This window comes from Colius striatus, chromosome 1, assembly GCF_028858725.1.
Source record: "Colius striatus isolate bColStr4 chromosome 1, bColStr4.1.hap1, whole genome shotgun sequence".
NCBI classification, from domain to species: domain Eukaryota; kingdom Metazoa; phylum Chordata; class Aves; order Coliiformes; family Coliidae; genus Colius; species Colius striatus.
The window spans coordinates 81,069,108-81,092,111 of record NC_084759.1 but is presented as its reverse complement, the minus strand read 5'-3'; the positions used below and the strand labels follow the sequence as shown (position 1 = coordinate 81,092,111).

The 23,004-nt window shown below is 38.2% G+C and overlaps 1 protein-coding gene across 1 annotated transcript in view; it reads right to left on the bottom strand.

The window, feature by feature from the left end:
* PHEX (phosphate regulating endopeptidase X-linked) overlaps nucleotides 1-23,004 on the bottom strand; it is a 105,623-nt gene that overhangs the window by 10,579 nt on the left and 72,040 nt on the right. The window contains exons 14-17 of the mRNA XM_061988589.1: nucleotides 22,599-22,702; nucleotides 13,797-13,855; nucleotides 3,481-3,535; nucleotides 290-357 (exon numbers count right to left, since the gene is read on the bottom strand). Of these exons, the coding sequence (XP_061844573.1) occupies nucleotides 290-357; nucleotides 3,481-3,535; nucleotides 13,797-13,855; nucleotides 22,599-22,702 (286 nt within the window). The remainder of the gene's footprint in view (nucleotides 1-289; nucleotides 358-3,480; nucleotides 3,536-13,796; nucleotides 13,856-22,598; nucleotides 22,703-23,004) is intronic.

Genomic DNA, 23,004 nt, shown 5'->3' with positions numbered 1-23,004 from the left:
CCCTTTGCCTTTCGGAATCTTTTGCTGGTTTAGTTTCCATTCACAACAAACAGAAAGCAACAAACTTGCATCACTAGTTATCAAACAAAATCTATTTCAAACAAAAAAGATTGTTTGTAAATAAATTTTAAAATACAAATTCTTTTTTTTCCCCCCCACACAATTCAGCACTGATTCTAAAAACCACACATAATTAAAAAAAGCTGAGAGATATATACAAGTTGCTTTCTAACCTATCAACTTTGGGAAAAAAAAATCCAAAATTATCAACATATGGACAAATGCTTACCATTGCTATCAAATCCATGAGTAAACTCGTGGCCAACAATAACTCCTATGGCACCATAGCTTAATGACCTGTAACACAAAGAAACAAATTGTCTGCATTCATGAATATTAATGGACATAAGATGACAAAGAAATGTCGTTATTTATTTAAACTGGGGGAAATTAATCTAAAAATTATATCTGCAATATTTGAGTTACAGTTGTTGAAAGACCAAATGTTAAACTCTTGCTTGTTTAAAAACAACCTTTAATATTATATTTTAAAAAGCATTGTGATGTTTCACTCGTCTAACTAAATCCCCTATTAGCATCATATGAGCTCCAAAATGTCTCCTTCAGCTGACTGCAGTGTGTATATTCTAACTTAGAACAGACAGAGTTATAGGTGAAATTATTGTCTTAGCATTGTCATGAAAAAAAATAACAGATAAAAGGCTGCAATGGGCTTTCGTAATGCCCACTCTAATCATTGTTCGCTAGTATGCAACACACAAAATCTAGTTTGTAAAGCAATAAACAAATCTCCCTTCAGTTTTAAAAAGAGGTTGTAGAATTTCCTTGCATCTGCCCAGGAACAGGACACGATCTACAGTCAGACTTAATGCCCTGCAGAAAGAGAGGAGAAATAAATATTTTGTATACCTGATTGCCAATTTATTATATTGAAATAAACGTGTCTGGGAGAAATAGGGATGAGAGAGGGAAAGGTTCAGGGCTTTCCTATGTCAAATGCAGTGGGTATCATGGGGGGAAAGTGATCTACTAAATCCATCTTTTGTTAATTTGAGCTTTGTGATTTTAATTATTTCTCTTATTGAGACACCATGCTTCAAAGTAGCATATAGAATTTCTAACACATTGTATTGAAATAGGAGAAAGCCAGAGGGTTTGGAAGTAATATGTTATTACTGGACCTAATGATCCATGGCACACTAATTGCTCATCTCAGTCATGCCCAAAATGTATTGTATCATTTAATTTCCCCTGCTCCCATGACAATTCTTCACTTAGTTTTTTCCTTTCCTGAAAGGTAATTTGCATGTGATAAAGTCTTCCTAGCTGTTTGCTCCCCCCTCCTCCTACTCCCAGTATTATTGCAAACCTTCACTAAAAAATACTGCTTAAAATTATACATTTCAACACTGGAAATATCATCCTTTTGTGTGATAAATTTGTAATCTTGTATAGCACACAGTGATAATTACCCATACTAAGTGTACTATATTAGACTTGTTTTCCACATCTGAAGTGGTTACACAGGATCTTTTGCAACTGGAAAAACTATTTAAAAAAAAGAATGGCACAAAACATGTAAAGAGGTCAAGAAGAACCAATAGTACCTACTACTCAATGCATCTTATTTTTCCTCTAAAAGTCCTGGTCAGGATGAGTGGTAGAGGCAAAAAATAGACTGGTGCCCGAGCACTCCTAGGGCTGTTCCCAGCTCCAAAAACAGGGTGAAGATTGGGGTGCATTTTGGCCTTTGTTTCTGTGAACTCCCTTCAGCATCTGTCTAGCTCAACAACATTTTTGGCCAAAATGCTCCCAGCTCTCTTCATGCCCTTCAGTTCTGGGGCACAGCTGGACAAAGATGGAGGGGATTAGGCGCAGTGCAAGAGGTAATGTATTAAACAGGAACTTTCTGGGACTGGGGACACTCAGAGGATTGTAGGGAAGCTGCCAACTCAGGTAGTCTGAAGTCTCATTTTCAGCACTGAAGACTCATAACTATGAATGATGACATTTCAATGGTATTTTATTTTGTGTACTGAGATGTAAAGTGATCACCTAAATTTCCTCTATGCAAATAGATGTAACTGTTTTACAGTGGTTATACTGGGACTGGACACTAAAACACCACTAAATGTTAAACGTTTGCTAAGTCAGTTTTCCAGCAAATGCTGATGACTTTTTGATGATTTTTCTGTTCCAGTGCCATGTACTGTTTCTTTTAAGCAGACAGAAAACAGACCCAGAATATTTCAAGGACAAAAGCAATCTGATGTCTGATATAAAACATCCACATTTGTTTACTAAATTTCATTTTGATACATACTCAAGCAAAACCAATTTAAGCTGAGGTAACCTTTAAAGAAGAGAAATGAGCAAAGTGTAATTCTTTCAAAAGAGCACAATTTTGCCGTTATGGCAGAAGGTCAAGGTACAGAGAAATCTCCTCAGAAAGCAAAGGCGGAAACAGGTCTGCAGTAACCACAGCAGAAAATAAGTTCACCTTCACAAGAAAGGACTTTCCACTATCCCCAATTACCACTTAGAAAGTCATTCTGGCTCATGAGAATTCTCTTTGAATGCAAATTCATTTGTTCCTAAATTGAGTGCGTCTCTCTACACATATTGCCAAATTTCCTGTTTAGAAGGACACATCCAGACTGGAACATGGCAAACCCCAAATGTTAAAAAAGTTGTTTTGTTTTTTTTTTTAACAAAGATTTATTAAGGATATGTTTCACCAGTAACTGGCTTCATATAACTGTGAAATAACTTTCAGAAGCTTCCATCAGAAACTTTTCACTATCTTATCCCATCCTAAAATAGAAAGTTATTGAACTGCACAAAAGCAGTGATTTTTCAACATTAAATATATGTGACCTGTAATTACTCTTCCTCAGCTACAGCAGCACATGGCAATTGCTCAGGCAATTACTTATGCATGTAGAGATATTCTCATGCACCTCAACAGTAACAGGCAAAGGTCCAGTGTTAAATATTAGCAGGAAATTAACAATAAAACAGCTTCTCAGGGTATTCATTTCTGCTTGGGATGTGCTAGCTACCTGATTTACAATTCCTTTTAATACTTGCCACGTGCATATTGCTGCATCTGTGTGCTATAGCATTGACATATGTCCACTCAGGTGCAGTTAATTAGCAATTCCTCTGAGAAGTCAGTCACCAGTTTATGACAACACCACCACATACAGATCCTAAGAGTAAGAAAAGTTATCACACAAAGCAGCAGTTTTCAAAGTCTATTTTTTCAGTACTAAAAGCAGGGTGCAGCAGGGCCAAGCTTTCCCTACAGAAGGACAAAAAAGTTTTCCTCTGTACTTCCTGTTGGCCCTCTTCAGCAGCTCAGCATTCTTATACATGGCCTCTTCTTTGTCTATATGTATTTCCAACAGCTTTCACTGTTATGTTGAGGTGTATGAGGTTCCCTGGTGCAGTACTTACCTAGGATACTCTGTTCCCCAAAAGAAAGGCTTTTGCAGTTCTCCTGCTGGGAATCCTGAAATAGCAAAAATAGTAATAGTGAGGTCCCTAGTTCAATAAAGGTGAAGGACAGTCAAAAGCCCTTTATGACCTTTTTTTTTTTTTTTAGTTTCAGAAAGTTTTGCTAGAGCAAAACTATCTCTCAGGTGATAGTTTCAGAACATGGTAAAGAGGATCTTTGAGAAAAAGCAGAGATCCGCCCTCCTTCAGGGCCGCAATGGCAACAAGATGCTGCACTGCAAGAACTTTGTTTTCTTCCATATCTACACACGTTGTCTGTGTGTGTAAGTGAATGAATTCCCATGAAAAAACACTTAATGTTTCTTGTGAAGAAAACTGTTGGATAGCCTTCAGATATGTTTACGTATCAATAGCCAACATGTAGGTAAAATGCAGCCAGAACTTAGAAAGTGCTAGCTTAGCACATATGAAAATAATAAAATGTAAGCCTGTTCCTGCATAATTTATGAAAATCAAAGGTAAACTAACATACTTAGGCACTTCAGAGAGCTGTAGACTATTAAGGCTGTAGAGTCAGTCTAGCTACAATAATTACCTGTCTGCTTCTGGTAGACTAAGTAGTCACCAACAACTTGTCAATGGAGACACTCTAGTGAGTGATGATCTATGTACTGTTGTACATAGGGACCAAAATTATTCCTCAAATTAAAAATCACAGGTCTGTTCCTGTGATCACAGGTATAATTCCTGGATAAGATTTCATTGTCATGATTATGAAAACAGTGGAGCTGAATGTGGTAACACTTTAACAATCCAAAGAACTATAAAAAAAGCAGACGTCTATGGTCAAAGTTTTTACATCATGGTGAAAGTTGTCATCTTTCCAGGCCCAAATGTGGAATTTGCTGTATCATGTCAGGAATTCTCATCCGTAAAGCATAGGCATGCATCTGTCTGCTTTGAAGGCTACTCCACACTGACATGACCTTGTAAAGGTCAAGAACCAGTATCATTGTGTGATTCGCTTCCTTTCCCAGGAAACTCTGCTTCAGCTTATGAGTCTCTCTTCAAGAAACCTAGCTACTCAGATCAAAACAAAACCACATTCACTTGATACTAATTCTGTTCAGGTTTTTTATTGCAGGACATGGAATTTTTTATATATGTGAGAGAAATTGTTAGGCAAGAATTATTGTCTTTTTCTTACAAATGCTGAGTGTTATTTATGCCTAATTGTATGGCAAGTGGCTTGTTCTTGTCTGTCCATCTGCTTTTTTTATTGCTGCTCCTCTTTGAAATCCACACTGTAATCTAATTGCAAATAAATACTCAAGCAAGCCAAAGTTATTTTTTGAGTGATTCTTTTTCTCTTGGTTCTCCAGATGCTGTTTTGTCTTTCCAAGTATGTTATCACTTGCTTTCCCAGTGTTACAAAACACAATTGTATCAACATCAAGGACAAAGTTTTCCAGATTTTACTTTCTTTACCTACCAGCACTCCCAGAACGGTATTTGCTGTGTATGGTTTTAAACATCTCACGGCAATGGTACACTCACATAACCTGATGAAATTCGCTTGTTAGTACACAAAATTACAAGTTTGTGTTAAGGGCTGGAAATCTAGTCTGAGTTACCATGCCTGGTGTCTTCCAAATATTGAACCTCAGGAAAGGTTTTTGGGCATGCCAAGCTGAGCATTTAATGAAGGGATTATTAGGGTCCACTAGCCCTGAATGATCTTCTCCGCTCCCAAGCAGACAAGACTTGTGGCCAAAATGAACAAATGAGCTCGTGTAGAAGATGGTATGAACTAAAGCAGCACGGTAACCCCACAACTCATGCTTAGGGATCACACAACCCTGTGTGCCTGTCACTGCACCAAGAGTCTATCAAGGCCTTGTAAGGACATGTAATTATTTTGTCCAGATATAAACTTGTTTAGTGATTTTGCACTTGTCTCTGTGCCAGGTAGAAGTTATATACTTTATTTACAGTAAATTAGATACAAACCTTCACTCATCCATCTAAGAAATATAATCTAAAGATGCCTTCAGAGAACATTGTTGAAACATAGTCAGATGTGAGTTAAGCCATAAGAATTTTTTTACTGAACAAATCATGTGAATACACAGGAAGCAGCTCCAAACCTGAATTTTTATAACAGATTGATAATTATTTTACTCAAAGTCAGGATCCATTTTAGGTAAAACATATCTGAGCACAGAGTTTGACAAAGGACTGGTTTCTGCATCTGGGCATCTGTGTGAAACATCTTTGTAGTTTGATTGAACTAAAGGAAGCTTAGGAAGTGTTTTCAGGCCAAAGCAGAGTCAGAAGTCATCAGAACATAACAAATATTTAAGAAAAACTCAGGGAATGGGAACGTATTATCCACAAAAGATTTTTTTCCCTTTTTTTAGAAAAAAAACCCAATCCAGTTTTGAAAGTGATTCTTGAGAAGCTAGTGAAGAAAAGGTGTCCAGAGATTAGTAGCACTAAATAAGGAAGAGTTGCACTGTTGCAACACTACAAGGAACAAATTAGGAGTTGGCAACACAGGGCATCCCTCTGTATGCAATGTCTCACTCAGGTAAGCATCAACCAGACCATTCTTAGAGGGAACATGGATAACAATGTCCTAGACCTAGAATCTCTTTGAAATTCTGGTGAGATAGATCACTTGACAGTTTCTTGTTTTGTGCTGTTTTGAATGCCTCAATTTAGGCAATTCTCATTCTTGCTTGCTTGGCATATAGTACTTAAAATAACTAATGAAAAACACAGAGAGCTCATAGTAGGCTAAGGAAATAACAAACACTAATGAGATTATTTATATACCACAGGAATTCAAGCAAGCAGAGGACTGATGTGGAAGAGTAAGTCAGTCAGACTTCAGAGAATTTCACATCTTAAGGAATTAATAGAGGTACTGGGATGGTACTTTAATCTAACACTTCACTATAAATTTAGCCTGTACTGCATCTTTTCCTGCTTTTTCCTTCTACACAGCTCCAGAAGACAGACACAGACTAAAAGCTTCTGTCTCCATATACTGTATTGCCAGCGCAGGCTCAGGGCCTACACTCCAGGCTATTACTCACCAACACCACACAAAAAGAAAACTATGTTTTCATATTACAGACCCCACACAAACTTATCTGCCATACGTACGACCTGGACTTTCAGAATCTGACCTACTTACCTTCTGACAACTTGCCTGCTTTTGGAACAAAGTCATAGGACTGTAGTATTATTCTGAAAAAAGTAGTGTTGTCATATGCCACAAGAGCAGTGTAGGTCTGTGGACAACTGTCACAGAACAGCACTGATACCCTACAACGATGCCTCTCACAAGTGGAACAGACAGAGTAGATGACGCTGTATGACAGGATACAGATATATACAGATGAACAGATATACAGATGAACTGTATGCCACTGATAATAACACCTTAGAGCCCAGAGATTCTCATCATAGCCCTTTAAGCCCAGCAGTTGTCACTTGACCTAACTATCTACTTGTCTAACTCATTCCTTAGAAGTTTATATTTGAGAATGTTAAGGGAGTTAGTGCTAAAAGACTTGCTAAAATCAAGGTGAATCACAGTCACTGCTCTACTCCTCATCCTCTAAGCCGGTAATCCTATTATGAAGGCTGGACAAGGAAACCATTTCCAGGAATTATTTTATCACGTACACAGGGACTGTTAAGTCTGACAAGCTTGTAGTTCCCTGGATCTTCCTTCTTCAAGAGAGGAGTGACATTTCCTTTCTTCCATTTTTCAGGAACATTCCCCCATCACCACAACCTTTCAAAGACAGTCCAGAGTGCCCTCACTATGACATCAACCAGCTCCTTCAGCACTTGTACCTGCACTCTATCAGAGCCCATGAACCTGTCTCTGCCCAGTCTGTTTAAATATTCCATAACCTTCTCCACCTCCACTGAGGATAAGTCTCCTTACTCCAGACTTCTCTTCTGGTCTCAAGATCCTAGAAGATCCACTATAGACTGAAGCAATGAGGACATTAAGTACCTCATCTTTTTCTATGTCATTTGTCACGAGGTTCCTTGCTTCCATTCAGCAATAAGACCACACTTTCCCTAGATTTTCTTCTGCTACTGCTACTCTTTCAGAAATATTTCTTGTTGCCCTTCACATTCCTCACAAGATTCACCTCCAAGTAGGCTTTGTCTTTCATAAACCCTGTTTTTTAACCCTTGGACAGTGAGTCTTTGCTGAACTTCCCTTTAACTTGCCTTACCGCTTTGGAATGCAGGGACATTTCAAGCAGTGGATAACATTTGGCTTACTTCAAACATTTCACTCCGAATTTATGCTGATCTTAAAGCTCTGACAGTATTCATTACCTGCACAGGACTATCTTTAACTGAATTTAAGGTTTCTAGCTCCATTTTATCCATTATATAATTTTCAGCCTCTCTCTGCAGCAAAGTGCTATAAAGCTTGTTAGAATATATTTCAATTTAAAACTTTTATTTTTTTTTTTCTCCAGTTTTACAGGGGCTGTACTGCCATTAATGAATCCATTTACCAGCTAGTACCTTCATGGTATTATTATACAGATTTTGCAGATGAATGCCCTGAGACAGTGTAATGTTATTACTTCACTGAGGAGACACAAACAATCACATTTGATCTGATAGTTCACTGAAAGAATGCAGACTAATAACAGACAAAATAAACAAAAAAGACACGAGATTATTTCTCAAATCATGAGGAAATTTGGGGCTCAAATTTACACTTGAATTAAAATTCTATAGTTCAATTATATTATTCAGTTATATTGCATGACAGTTTTAACTGAGATGAGATGTAGTAAAGTCTTATTCAAAGTTAGTGCATTTACAATTTCCTATAATTAGTTGGTTTGTTTAAAGTAACTTCTGACAGGTTAGTGAATCCAGTAGGTAAATAATGGATATGGTAGACAGCTGTGCTCAATTGTGTGATACATAGTGTACTCCTCCAGTTGTTGTACCAGCAATTCTCACATGTGTTTAAAAGCTGTAACCCTTTTTTCAGTGTCACTGAATGAATTCAGATGGAAAGTTGTAAAGGGACAAGGTATAAGTAGAAAACTAGTTCCTGGTTCGTAAACAAAGGATATTGAATTCACATATAGAATTAAACATGAAGACAACTAGGGCATTGATCAGTTACCAAAAATCAGCATGAAGGGCAGGATACATTTGTTTAAATTGGTTCCACAGGCTTCTGTTTGGACAACTGAATCTCTTCCCAGAGCCTTTTGAGACAATTTTGCATGTCCTGCTTGTGCTCTAGCTGCCAGTCTCAATGTACAAGGGTCTCCTGTAAGTTTCTCTCAGATACTCCAGATAAAAGAAAATGTGTCAGATACTGTAGAGCATCCCAGACAGCTTTGTCACCTATATGTGACTAGGATTAAATTCTCTGTCATAAGATGGACCTGAAACGTATACTTAATTTCAACTTTTATCCTGGGGACATAAAGGATAGAAAATATAAGTTTTCTAAGGAACAGTGCTATGCATGAATACAGAGCTTAACTTTCCAAGAAACAGGGAAAAAGATCATTAACAAATAAAGAGAAGCAGAGGATTCATCAGCCTCAAGTTCAATTCTTGGTGCAGTTTTTGTTTCACCTGACAAGAGGTTCATTTCTGCTCATGAAAAAGAGGATCCAACATTTCCCAACATCACTGGGGCAATGTAAGCTGAAACGTGAGATAGTTTCATGAGAAGCCAAGTAATACTGTGTGCTAAGGGACTAGGAAATCTGTGAAAAGCTTGGTTTTACAAGAAATTTAAACTTTTGTTTTCTAAAGAAAAAGGTCATTAGATACTGCTTGAGTAGGGGGGTTGGACTAGATGATCTTCAGAGGTCCCTTCCAACCCTTAAGATTCTGTGATTCTGTGATTACTCAGAGAGCAAAAAAAAAAAAGAAAGAAAGAAAAAAGTTTCTATCTTACATATTTATAGATACTAATTTTAGAAAGAGAAAATAAAGATTGAATGTAATGCTCATGCATCATCTCACCTGTGACCATAATTAAATAAAAGATAATTCTGGCATTATTAAACAGGAAAAACTGAAAATGAGGGCACACTTAAGAACACTTAAAGCTTTCTTAATAACAGGGCTTAGAACGCATTCAGTCGAAATCTGTTAGGTTCATTAACCTCCTGGAAGGTAGTGATGCACTTGAAGCTACTTCATCAATAACCTTCCAATTAATCTAGTTCTTCAGGAAAGAGAAAATGCCCCTACACACAATCCCCTGTCCTCCTCCGGCCACAGTACTGTGTGCTGTTTGCCAGCGCTTCCCTGGCTCCTGGCAAGATAAGAGTTCTCCCGTACATCTCACAGCATCAGCAAGCTGCCAGCACCATTATCTGCATGCTGCTTTCTATAAAGATGACACTTATTGGCTAATATGAGCACTCATCTGTGGTTTTCTCTATGGATGCTAATTTGAATGTAATTTTAAAACTCTGGCTTAGATTATACACTCTTCCTGTAACATGTAATGAAGCTGCTCTCTAAAGAGGCCTCTTCACTTCCACTACAGAACTGCAGTACAAGCACAAATGACTTAGAAGAAGTATGGATATAAACTTACAGAGATAATATCAACAGTAGTTAATTATCCAGTAAATCTATTGAAACTTACACCTCATGAGTGTGTTGCTTATATTTACCTCATTTCACTGTAAATATTCCTTTCATTACTGTTCATAACCCACAAAGTTACTTTTTTGATATACTCTAGAGGCATACATATTTACACTTGGAAGGTAAATGTACCAAATATCTAACAAGCAGTCCCCCTTCAAATATTAAAGGGACAAAATTTTATTACTGTAATGAAATAAAAACTTGTCATCAACAGAAATGTAGAAGCATACTTTGATCATTACTTGTGTCTATTTTCAGCATATATTTGTTGATCATTCTAGAACTCATTAAAATAAATAGAAACTTTTAGAAAGTGTTTTTGTGTTCCTATAATCACAGAATCTCAAGGGCTGGAAAAGATCTCAAAAGATCATCTAGTCCAACCCCACTGTCAGAGCAGAACCACCTAGATAAGTCACACAGGAACTCATCCAGGTGGGTTTTGAATATCTCCAGAGATGGGACTCAACAATCCATCTAGGCAGCCTGTTCCAGTGCTCCGTCATAATGGTAATTAAGAAGATAGTATTCATGGTGCTCAGATTACATGAAGTGTACTTGGATATCCTTTTAGAACCTAAAGGCAATGATATCTACCCATTGTATTTGTTAAGGACCTATAATTGTGGGGAAATTTATGAGCAAATGCAAAGAAAAATGAAAAATGATGCAAACAAGGATCGAAAAATGTTCCAAACAAGCATTGAAAATTATTAGCAACCATTGTAAACGTGCATGGTTATTAATTTAAGATGATTTGAATAATGGAAAAAGAGGACATAAATAAATAGAACTCGTGTAAAATAGAACACTAATTTGTTCCTACTTCTTTTTCTTATCTCTGATATACCACTAGTTTATGAAAAGACCTTGTTCCTTGACAACTTTCAGTTAATAACATTGGGAAAGAACCTCATCAAAAGTGTTCTACAGAAATAAACGTAGTATATCAGCCCTATTTGCTTGCTTTTTGAAAACTGTAATAGACTAAGAAAGCTTTTTTTTTTTTTTCAAAAAGAAAAAAGCAAAACCCAAGTCACATTGACTCTTCCCCATTATATCACGTGCTTATTCATTCTCTCTTCTTCATTCCTGTTGTGGTCACAACCAGCTTCCTTCATATAGAATCACTGCAATTGACAAGCTATACATCAAAGTTGGTTGCTTGGCAATTTCTTGTCTAAGTTTCTTTGCAATACCTGGGAGAATGTTATCTGGTCCTTATATTTTTCACACTTTCTTTTATGAATTTGTTCTAAAGTGTCTTGTAATAACACTAAGTTTAAAACACTTCCTGGGACTTACTTCCCATAAGAAAAAGTTCCAGGATAAGAAATTCCCAAAGTTTTCCAATCCCACAACTTCTCTGAGTTTTATGCCTTAGAGACTCTTATCCTTCAGTGTATTTGAAAAAAGGTTTTATTATTAGTTCTTATGCTTTTACATAGTTTTTCCTCAAAATCTTTGTGGGCTTGCTATATCACAACTTTACATTTAACATGCTAGAGTTCATGCTTGCTTATTTCATATTCACAAATGACTTTAATACCTAGGACTCTAAAAAGGCCACAGTTTCTGTACTGTATCATCAGTCTCTACAGAACTTTCTACGGATTACTACTGATAACATTGCCGCAAAGCCTTAAGGTAATAACTACCGGACAAATCCTATGCCCAGTAGATACATCACATGGTACAAGCATGTATAGGGTCACAAATTTCAGTGTCCCACAGTGCAGTTCTTTCCCAGCTGTAATAATGCAAACTCAGTAGTGATGCATCACGTTTATCAGAAACTTCAGACCAGAGCATGTTCCTCCCACATCTCAGGCGACCTCTTTCCCTACAAATCACACCAGACAGCAATTGAAGATTGTACTGTTCCTTTCTTTGAATCTTGCCTCCTACTGCATATCATTTTTAGGTCATGATGACATTTATATCTCTCAGGCAAGAGAGGGTTTTGTTCAGAAAAAGTCACCTAAATCCTTTTCCTCTTAGGGAAAGTCCTAAAAGGACAGAGTGGCGTTGTCCAAACTTCAAGGTCAGATACCAGCAGCACAAGAAGGTCATCAGTTATGACAGAAAATACAATTGCCTCTACACCCATGACTGATTGGTTACATTTGACAGCTCTCTGCTTCATGACTGTATGTGAGTGTGAAATTTAGTCTCAGTGATTCCAGCCGCTTATTACAGCTTTCTCTAATGTGCCATGGCAGAGAGGCTGAGAAAGCTGAACACTGCTGAAACTTGAAAAGACTTGATATTAAAGAAGACATATAACAGCAATGATTCTCATTTCATGCTGACCAGTCTTCATCTCCATTCACAGGATACATCTGAAGCAGCAGTGGTGGTAGGTGTTTAGTTCATCTGGAACAGCAGCTGTTATGCTTCACAGGTATCTCAGAGCTATGAAGCCTGCATCAAGTTCTCCCTCAAATGATCGACAGAAATGTGACTGCTTAATGACAACAGCCTTCTAACTAAGGTAGAGCAATCTAAGCCTAGAACTAATTTCCATTAAAAGAACTGCCTAATTGTCACACAAACTTCACAAATGAGCTTACTTATACAAAAGAGGGTTCAGGTGAGTGGTTTGAAGGCAAAAAATGTTTTAAGAAATTGGTAGGAGCAGATATCAGCAGACCCAGATTGCCAGTCCTGTGCTGTAAACTCTTCAGTGTGCTACAATCATTTTGCACCCTCCAAAAACTATTTTTCTCTGCAGCAAAAAGTCAGGAGAAAAAGGAGGTATCTCTCTACTTTTTCTGACATGCCAGTCGTTGGGAACCAAGATCACAGAGAAGAACAAGAAGGCTGATTTAACTTGCAAAGCTAACAAGAGTGAAGAGAATTTTCAAAGTAAAGATAACACTGTTGAACAGAGAAATACTGATATAGAATTTTAAAGCCAGTTAGAAAATTTCTATGCAAATTCCTGTTAACGCAAAGGGGAACGAATATCCTTGCCCATACACGTTTGAAAAACTCATCTCTTTTACTTCATATGCTTCCAAACCAGGTTTTATGGTCTTAAAAAATAACCAGTAACCAAAATTAGCAAAGAACAGATTTCAGTGTACATACAATATAATTTCGTCAGACTATACAGGTAAGAATTTTAAGTTAACTACAGATATCACTCCTTGTCCTTGAATGTATTGAACAAATTTGCGGGACACCAATTCTTAGATTTTCTGTTCTATACCACAGTCTCCTCTAGAGAAGTTTATTTTTAGATATTTATTAATACTGAGGTCTGAGCTGCTATCACTTAAAAAAATCACTGTATACTTCTGGAGATATGTGTACATATGTTTTTGCTACAGAAGACAGAAACATTAAGCTTTAATAAAGTAACTAAAGCTAACAGAGTGCACACATAAGCAGTCACTGCAACTCAGCTAACACAGGGTAACTCATTAAGCAATGGTAATTTAAATTTGTGGGAGTCTTTAGTTTTCCAGAATGATTCTCTCACTTAAGATTCATTACAGATTAATTAACAGGTTTGAGCTTTTGATTTTCAGTCAGAAAAATACAAACTGTACATTTATTATCTGAAGCTTGATACATAAATTTCTCAAATAGTCACTTTTAAAGAAGCTCAGAAGTCAGATACTCACTGATCTGGTTGGTAAAAGCACTATAAAAAGCATTTACAGTAGTTGGGCTTGTGAACCATCTGCAGTAAGAGAAAAAAAAAATCAGCTGTCAGTACACTTACACATCTTTATAGAATGAGCAAAAATAAAAAGCTAACTCAGTGTAAGAAAGCAAAAATGTCAAAGACCTAGCATACATTAAAGTTCAAACATTTCTCCATTTCAACACATGCTACCTACTTTCTAGTAAAATTAAATCTATTGTCTAATGGTTTTATTTTAAGTACATACAGTCAATGAATATTCAACAGGAGCAATTGTTAAGCTTCCTATTACCTAATCTGCTTTATTCCTAAGGGACTGTTGTGCTTGTGAGGTCTGCCTTGCTGAGGAACTGAAGCTCACCCAACAGAGGCTGCAATACAGATAGAACCTGTAAAAACTCTCTTAGATGTCTTTCAACCATCTACGGAGAAACTCCCTCTTGAAATTAGGGGAGAGTATTTTGAAATGAGTGAAGTAGTTTCAGAGGTTTTACTGAACAACTACTTCAGTAATTAGAATGATGCCAGTAATAAGGGCAGGTGTTTTCTGGGAATCTAAATTAAAAATAAACAGCTTCATGTTCTGTACCCTATACAATGAACACAGTCATGCTAATTAATGGTCATCTTGCAAGGTAAAAAAAAAAATAAGGAATATTAGCATTTCTTCTCATAGTTAGATTTCTCATATATACTGGAGATAAACCTAGATTTGAATAGCAAATAGGATTTATGAATATTGACAGTGTTTTCTCCCATATAAATGGGAAATCTCACACTACTTCAGCAAGATAAAAATCTTAAGCTCTGGCTTTAGTAAGTCCAAGACTTCAAGTTATGATTTTATAAAGAAGAACTGAGAGAAAAGTAATAAAGAAGGTGAGAATTAATGGTTAATTCACAGTAAATTAGAAACAACTCTTGCAAATCTCCTAACAGGAACATTCTGATGTCCTTAACAATGCATTACTGGGGAGTTTTACAAAGCCAAATTAATGCAGTACAACTGTGCAGTGGTTTTGCCTGGGCCAGGTTTTGGTAACATGGCAGGAACAGAAGTGACTTCTTTAAACAAAATGCTGCTAGAAGCTTCCCCTGTACCTGATAAGGCCATTGCCAGTCAATTCTAAGATGGATCCGCTGCTGACCAAGATCTGGCCAACTAACGATTGAGGTAAAGCCTCTATGATTAATATATTTGAGAAGGGGAAGAAGTTGCTGTGCAATTGTTAAACAGCAACAGCAGGAGAAGGGAGTAAGAATGTGAGAACAGCATCTTGACAGACATGAAGGTCAGCAGAGAAGGAGGGGGAGGAGGTGCCCAGGCACTGGAAGAAAGATTCCCCTGTGAACTGTAGTGAGGACCATGGTGAGGCAGCTGTGCCCCTGTAGTCCATGGAGGCCACGGTGGAGCAGAGATCTACTTGCAGCCCATGGAGGAGCCCACGCCAGAGCGGATGGATGCCCAAAGGAGGCTATGACCCCATGGAAAGCCCACACTGGAGCAAATTCCTGGCAGGACTTGTGAGCCTGTGGAGAAAGAGGAGCCTATACCAGAGCAGGTTTGCTGCCAGGACTCCCACGCTGGAGCAGTCTGTCCTCCCCATGGATGACCCACGCTGGGGCAGTGTGTGAGGAGCTGCCCCTGTGGGAATCCCCATGCTGGAGCTGTTGAAGAACTGTAACCCATGGGAAGGACTCATGTTGGAGGAGATCACAAGGGATTATCTCTTGTGGGAGAGACCCCACACTGTAGCAGTGGGAAGTGTGAGAAGGCCTCCCCCTGAGAAGAGGCAGCAGCAATGTCCATCTGTAATGAACTGACTGTAACCCCCATTCCCTGCATCAATGAAGGGCAATGAGAGAGAGTCACAGGAAGAAGGAGGGGTGGAGGGACATGTTTTAGTATTTGGTTTTATTTCTCATTTCCCTACTCTGTTGTGATTGTTCATTAATAAATCAAACCATTTCTCCCCAAGTTGAGTCTGTGTTGCCTGTGAAAGGGCACTGGAATGGGCTGCCCAGATGGGTTGTAGAGTGTCCTTCTCTGGAGACATTCAAAACCCACCAGGATGAGTTCCTGTGTGACCCACTCTACGTGGTCCTGCTCTGGCAAGGGAGGTTGGACTAGATGATCTTTTGAGGTGCCTTCCAACCTTTACAATTCTGTGATTCTGTGATCTCCCTGTCCTTATCTCAACTCATGAACCTTTCATTATATTTCTCTCTCTCCTATCCAGTTTAGGAGGGAGAGTGACAGAAAAACTTGGTGAGCATCTGACACTCAGCCAGGGCTAAACCATCACAAGCTGCTTTGGAAAATTTCTTTCAAAGATAAGACACGGGAGCTGCAAAACAAAGAGTAAGACAAACAAAGATCTATCAGAGCATGGAATATATCAGTGGCATTCATGTATACAATGTGTGCTTTAAAATAGCACCATCAAATGAATATCTGCAGATCCTGACTGTTTTCCTGGAAACTGATGTCCTTATGTAAACCATGCAACCAAGGGACAAGTTTTAGAATGGCAGCATTCTATCTTTTATCAAGAAATTTATCTCCTTCTCTCACCTTCAAAGCTGAGCATTTTACAGTGCAGCAAATGGAAAAATTAACCAATGAAAGCAAAGGTTTTGATGTCTACATGATGTCATGTAGATATCTCAAACATCCATCATATTATAAGCTCTAATTGCCACAGATAACTCTCCTTGTTTTGTTTACTAGGAGCTTCTGAAGGGGAGGAGCAGGAGGAGGTTGTTTTCTGCTGTTTTCTGTTTTCTCTATAATAAAGAGATTAAATGCTAGAGGTAATGTAGTGAGATAATGGAAAATTGAAGAAGGACTGATAATAGTGATGGGATAAAGAAAAAAACAGAGGGGTTAATTAACTACATTTCAATTTCATGTTTGTTCACAGCAGCCATCAATTGAACTGTTTAAAGATGTATGCCAGCATCTTTATGTGCAGTGGCATTTGCTCTCCAGGTTTAGCTGCAGCTCTGGAGTACTGTGTCCCTTTTTTTGACAAGGAGAGAAACCATCTGAAAGGGATCCATCTGAAACATTCAACCCTTTAATTTAGGTTTTACTGTAATTTTGAACAAAGACACAGCATTGCGATGACCATCTCATCCTGCTGGTTTGTCCCACTTACAACAGCCTTTCTGTTCTCTTGAATTTATAAACGTGAAAAAGGCCTCCAGGACAAAAAATCCTCCCTTTTTGCAAATCCTTCTTAGAGTGTCTTACAGGACCTCTCATTCCTAGTCCCAGGATCAAGAGCCTGACACAGATAGCAGATGCTTCAAAGCAGACTAATGTGCTTTGGTCTTTTCCCCATCCTCTTTGCTGCTGCAGCCTCAGTGGCTTGCTGCAGATAAGATAGGAATCACCAAAAGTGATGGTTAAACATCTCTTCCTTGACAAATGTCACCTCCCTAATAGCAAAAAATTTGCATCTCTTTTTATTGGGTAAGGATCTAGTCAGTGCTGCATATCCCTGTTTTAATGAGAGCACTTCACTGTGCTCAAGAGCAACTGCAAACGCTCTTGCCATTTGGTCCAAAGTTACTGAGGGAGGACATCACATCATTTCTGGCCATGCTTTCATACCTATGAGCTCATAGACTCACATCTCACAGTCTACCTGTCAGAATTCATCACAACTTCTCCAATCCAACATGATCCCCATTCTGAGAGTGCTTCTTTCTTCACCATCTCCCACTACAACAGCGGAATTTAACCTATTTCCTGAGACTAGTATGAGACAAAGATTGATAGCAACTCCTATTTTCCCACTGTAAAACTGACCTAAGCTTTTTCCAATATGCTTTTTCATAATGGGGTCTCAAAAACGACCCTGTATGATGTTTGTTATGTTTTTAAGCAGTAAGGAAGAGGAGACTTATGAGTCATACCAAAAGTCAGGAGGAACAAGAGTTCTCTAGTGACAAGCAGGGTATACTGCTGAATTTCATATTTGACATTTAGACACCCAGCAAAAGCATATGTACACCGCAGCATTTTTGTCGGACTGTTCCAAGCCACCTTTAAAAAGATTTAGCAAGTGTTTTCCACAAAAGTGCAGAAATAACTGAGACTGTCTCCATTCAGACCATTAGAACAACTTCACCTCTCATCTGTCATCCTCTTAAGTGAGCTCCTAGATGGCTGAACCTTCAGTGACAGACCTTAACGAATAATACTGTATGAAGGTCTGTAATAAATAGCTGTCACTGTTAAAATTTAAGGTGAAGCAAATTTAGAAATGGTGCGCTCACTCCTGTTTGAAGTCAGGTTGCGTGGGCATTTGCTCTAGGTCTGGTTTTAATTCCAATGCCTTTGATCTATTAGCAGAAAGATAGGAAAAAAAAAAAGATCATAACAAACTAAGCTCCTCTTAATTAAAAACTAACTAAAACAACACCCCTAGATTTATTTACACTGTTTCCATTTGCTATTAGCCTGTGAAAAGGGGACAGCTTTGAATGATGTTCTCTAATATTACCTATAAGCTATTGCATAAATCAAAACATAAAGTCACAGACTTGACACTTGTAACTGTGAGATTTCTCTTGTAGAAATAAAACCTGAAACCTGTTCTAAAATAATAAATGGGGCAGATGTTTTCTTAAGTTTGTGTTTCTTTAGGTTACAGTTTTCTTTGCACTGTCTTCCTTTCTGAGTTAAGAGTATAGTGTGCTGTATAGTACACTGCCAGTAGTGCAAAGGGGTGACTGGGAACATTAAAAAACAAGGGAAATAATATTACTTTCTTTAACTCTCTGTAAAGCACAGACTGAATTTGCAGCTGCAAATTTTCAACTTGTTTAGTTAGAAGAAATCACTCGGGTGGAACAGTGTTTGATGTTCAATGTCCCATGTGAGAATTCTTTTTAAAAATATCATATCAGTAATCAAAATGAACTTGACAAATGAGCGGCACACTTAAGCTGTTAAAAGGGTAAGGCTCTACAAAGTTGCTTATGAAGCTGGAATCTGAAAAATCTATTCACAAGCAAGGACTATAAAGAAAAACTTCTAACAGAGAAGTAATCTTCAAGGCAACTTTCCAAAGCATGTTTCTCCTTCTCATTGTTAGTATGTTTTATATATTTTCCTGTGTAGAAACAGAATATTAGCCTCCCAGGTCAGGCTGCTGTCTGTCTGCCATGGGTCTGTCCAAGAAACTGGGATTATAAGGCTGGGCCCAACCTCCAGTGTCACATCCCTGCTTAAAATGAGGTTTGAAGACCAGGAAAAATCTCCAGGAGAATCCTTTCCATCTTCTCAACTATGGGGCATGTCCACCTGCAGGATTTCTAAGCTCCACAGCAGCATCTCTCCAACAGACAACAGACTGCACAGTGTCTTTGACGGCTGCTTTTGTGTTTTTGCAGAAGGAACATCACCTGATTTAGGTGAACCTGCTTCTGCAGGAGGGTTGGACTAGATGATCTCTAAAGGTCCCTTCCAACCCCTATCATTCTATGATTCTATGATTCTATGATTCTATAATTCTATGATTCTATTTACACAATCGTTAATGACATCCTACTCATCAACTCCCAAACTTACTGTCCTCTGTTGCAAACCAAGAGTCAGGGCTTAGAACCAATAATATGTGATCAAAAAACTGGAATAGGACCTGAGGAGAATGTGGTACACTTATGATACACTGACAGTGTACTCTCTTATAGGGATACTAGATGCCTTCGTCTCCAGCACTGAAAGTTGGGTGAAAAGAAAGAGTTGGCCAGGTTGAAAAATCTTAGGTATATCCTGACTTCAAAGGAGAAAGGTTAATAATAGTGAAGTGCTATGCCAAAGAAATAACAGAATCTCAGAATCTTAAGAGCTGGAAGGGACCTCGAGAGATCATCTAGTCAAATCCCCCTGCCAGAGCAGGACTACCTAGAGTAGGTCACACAGAAACTTTTCCAGGTAGATTTTTAATGTCTGCAGAGAAGAAGACTCCACAACCCATCTGGGCAGCCTGTTCCAGTGCTCCATTACTCTCACAGTGAGGAAATTTTACCTTGTGTCTCTTTGGAACCTCTTACGTTCCAGCTTATATCCATTGCCCCTTGTCCTATCATTGGACATCATTAAGAACAGCCTGGCTCCAATGCTTTTCTATTTGCAAGTATTGTATCAGTGTTAAGATAAATAGATTCAATCATTGTTAAAAAAGTGTGCATGTGTGTTTATATACATATACATATATATTTATATATACACGCATATGTGTATTTTTATGTGTGAATGTATATAGCTCCATGGATGGATAAGCAAATGCCACTAAAATCCTGATTCTCCACTTCCACGTGGCTCTTACCCACACAATGCCTTTCACCTCCCTCTGCTCTAGTAGTGTCTCACCTGGGATATTACAATTGTCTCCATGCCTGGTCCTCCTCCTTCCTTGCTCCCCCCTTCCAGCCTCACCTCCTCCATTCAGCTCTCTCCATCAAACCTGTACTGTTTCCTGCACCATATTCCCCAGTTTCTGCAACAAATCTATTTCTTATGCCTCTCTCTTGGTACCTGAGCACTTTTCTTTTGTTTGATAGAGCCAGCTGTGAAGATGACAGCGATCTCCCCAGCCAGCTGTTAGGATGACAGCTGGCATCCAAAGCAGGTGTTGAGGACAGTCAGTTGCACCTCGCACAGCTGCAGTGGCTGTGGGGGAGCTTGGACCCAGGGATTGGCAGAACAGGCAACTCTTGCACTCCCAAACCTTCTCACAGCTTCTTGGCATCATCTGGACTGGGTACCTCCCCCCGTTCATATGCTGAGCAATGCCTCATCCAGATTCCTCCATGCTCCTTTTTCCTGCAAGACAGATAACTGCTAGGGAAGGAGGGAGCAGAACAAAGGACTAAGGATTTTGATAATTAGTCCTGCTTCGGGGTACTTTTTTCCCCTCTTTTTAGATTACAAAACTCTTGCATTTTGAGAATAACTTATATCCACTTTGATATCCATATTCTCCAATGATCAAACTCCTTTGTCTTGTATCTCCCAGGTCTTCCATCTGTAACCATCATTTTCATTTTCTATTTAGTTTACTATTCAGAGGAAAGTAAGTCCAGTTTGAAACAATATTGCTAAGAAATCTGGACTGTCTGCTAAATTAATACAGTGTTTTACCTTTTGGGATTTATATTACTTTACTAGCTAGTAACTTATTTCCTTATTTTCTTATTTATCCTTTCCAGTCCACAACTTAGACCACCTTATAATATCTGTCTCTAAATATAAATGTTATGCTAAAAGCTACAGAAGCAGGGGAAAGAAGATCTGAAGTTAACAGAAAAAAAAACAAACCAAAAAGTTCTAAAAAACAAAAATAGAATAGGAAAATTAGTAAAATAAACAGAAAATGCTGGAGTATGATAGTTAAAATATGGCAAGTGCTAATATTTTTAATGTCAGATTTGACATGGCTCGGACTAGTGGGTGGGAGTTATTGGTTTATTATACTAACTTTTTTTAAAGTTACCGAAGGTGTCAAGGTCTCTGTGTCTTGGTATCCCTCAGCAGACACAACAGAAGTGAACAATGTGACCGCCCTTTCAGAGCCCTTTTCTATCACTAAGCAGGTGCACAGGTAGCATAATCTCAGGATGACAAGAAAAGCAAGGCGAGGGTGATGAGGGGGCTGATGCTAAGTAGACCTTGAAATAAGATGGTAAAAACAAGCATGAGAAAGCATTTGATCTTGTAGTCAGTGATTGGGTAACACCTTCATTTTTTAAGCTATGTGACAGCTCTCAGGTTACAGTCTTTGAGATATACAGTCAGGGATTACTTGACAATTTCCATACAGGCGAGATTTCCCATTTTGCCAAGAATCTAACGTGGCCTGTGTTAGTGCTGCCCCAATGCTGTTCACGAGGAGAAGGTTGCTGATCATCATTGCTATAGATAGGGAATTGTTATTGTGCTGCTCTCATGGAAACTGTTGATCTGAAGGGAATAGATTGTTGTGACCTAGCCCTGGCATCCAGGGATGCATAAAATCCCATGAAATCATCCTCTGAGATTAACCATCACAATGTCTGATAAAGTTGCAATGAGAAGGTAAAATTCACAATTAAAATTACTATAAATAACCCATTGAAAATATGGGGCCAAGTTACTAACCAGGAATAGCCCATGCCTGTCCTGCTGACATCCTCTACCTATCTCACAGACAACACAGAGCCACTCCATAGAACAAGTTATGGTATAGTTTGAGTAGGAATTTCTGGAGCCCTAAGGAAATACCACCACAGGAGTTAAGCAGCAGCACCAATTTCAAAGTGTGTAGAAGGAGTCATTTTTAAGTAGCATGATTAGACTAATTAAGTTCTATTTAGGTTTTAATTTGCATTTTGAGGATTTGATCACCCACCGGTAAGAAGAGAGACTGATTCTTTTGTGTATTTTATGATAGCACGTAACACAATCTACATTCTCATGTTTACAAATAAATGAAAATAGCATATGTAAATTAAATTATGGTTTATTCCATATTGTCACTATCAACAAAATTAAATTTAAGCTGCAAGCATATGACTACAGTGCATCAGAACAAGGATACCTAGAACTTACCCAAAAAAATATTCACAGAAGCTTCCAAAGAACTGGACGGTTTGCCCATAGGCTTTTTGTGTCATAATATGTTGCTGTATATGCAATTTTATTAAAACATAAGTTGTATAAATTAAATCATCTAAATTGAAATATTGTTAGAAGATTATGTAAATTTGTCCTTTGTCTACTCACTCTGTTTTTGGAACTTCTTTCCTAAGCCAGTAGAAATCAGATTGGGCTGCGTATTTGCGAGTTTGCAACACATTGCCAAAATAGTCATTTTCTGTAAACTTCAACTGCACAGATAAAGCACAGACATTTCTAAGCATATCCAAGGAAACAAAAGCTGGCATAAAGCAATTATGACTTTTATTTTAAACAGATAATCACCTATTTTTTTTAGCCATGGCTTTGGTGCAAGTAAAATTTTCCCACTTAGTAGGAAGAATAAATATTCTGTGAGCTTAAAAAACAATGGCTGAACAGATTTACACAAGGGACTGGAACATCAGAAAAGCTCTTCCACATGCAGAGAGGAGCTGAAGAAATCAGAAATACTCAATGATGAATTGCAGACCGCACATATATATGGCTATTA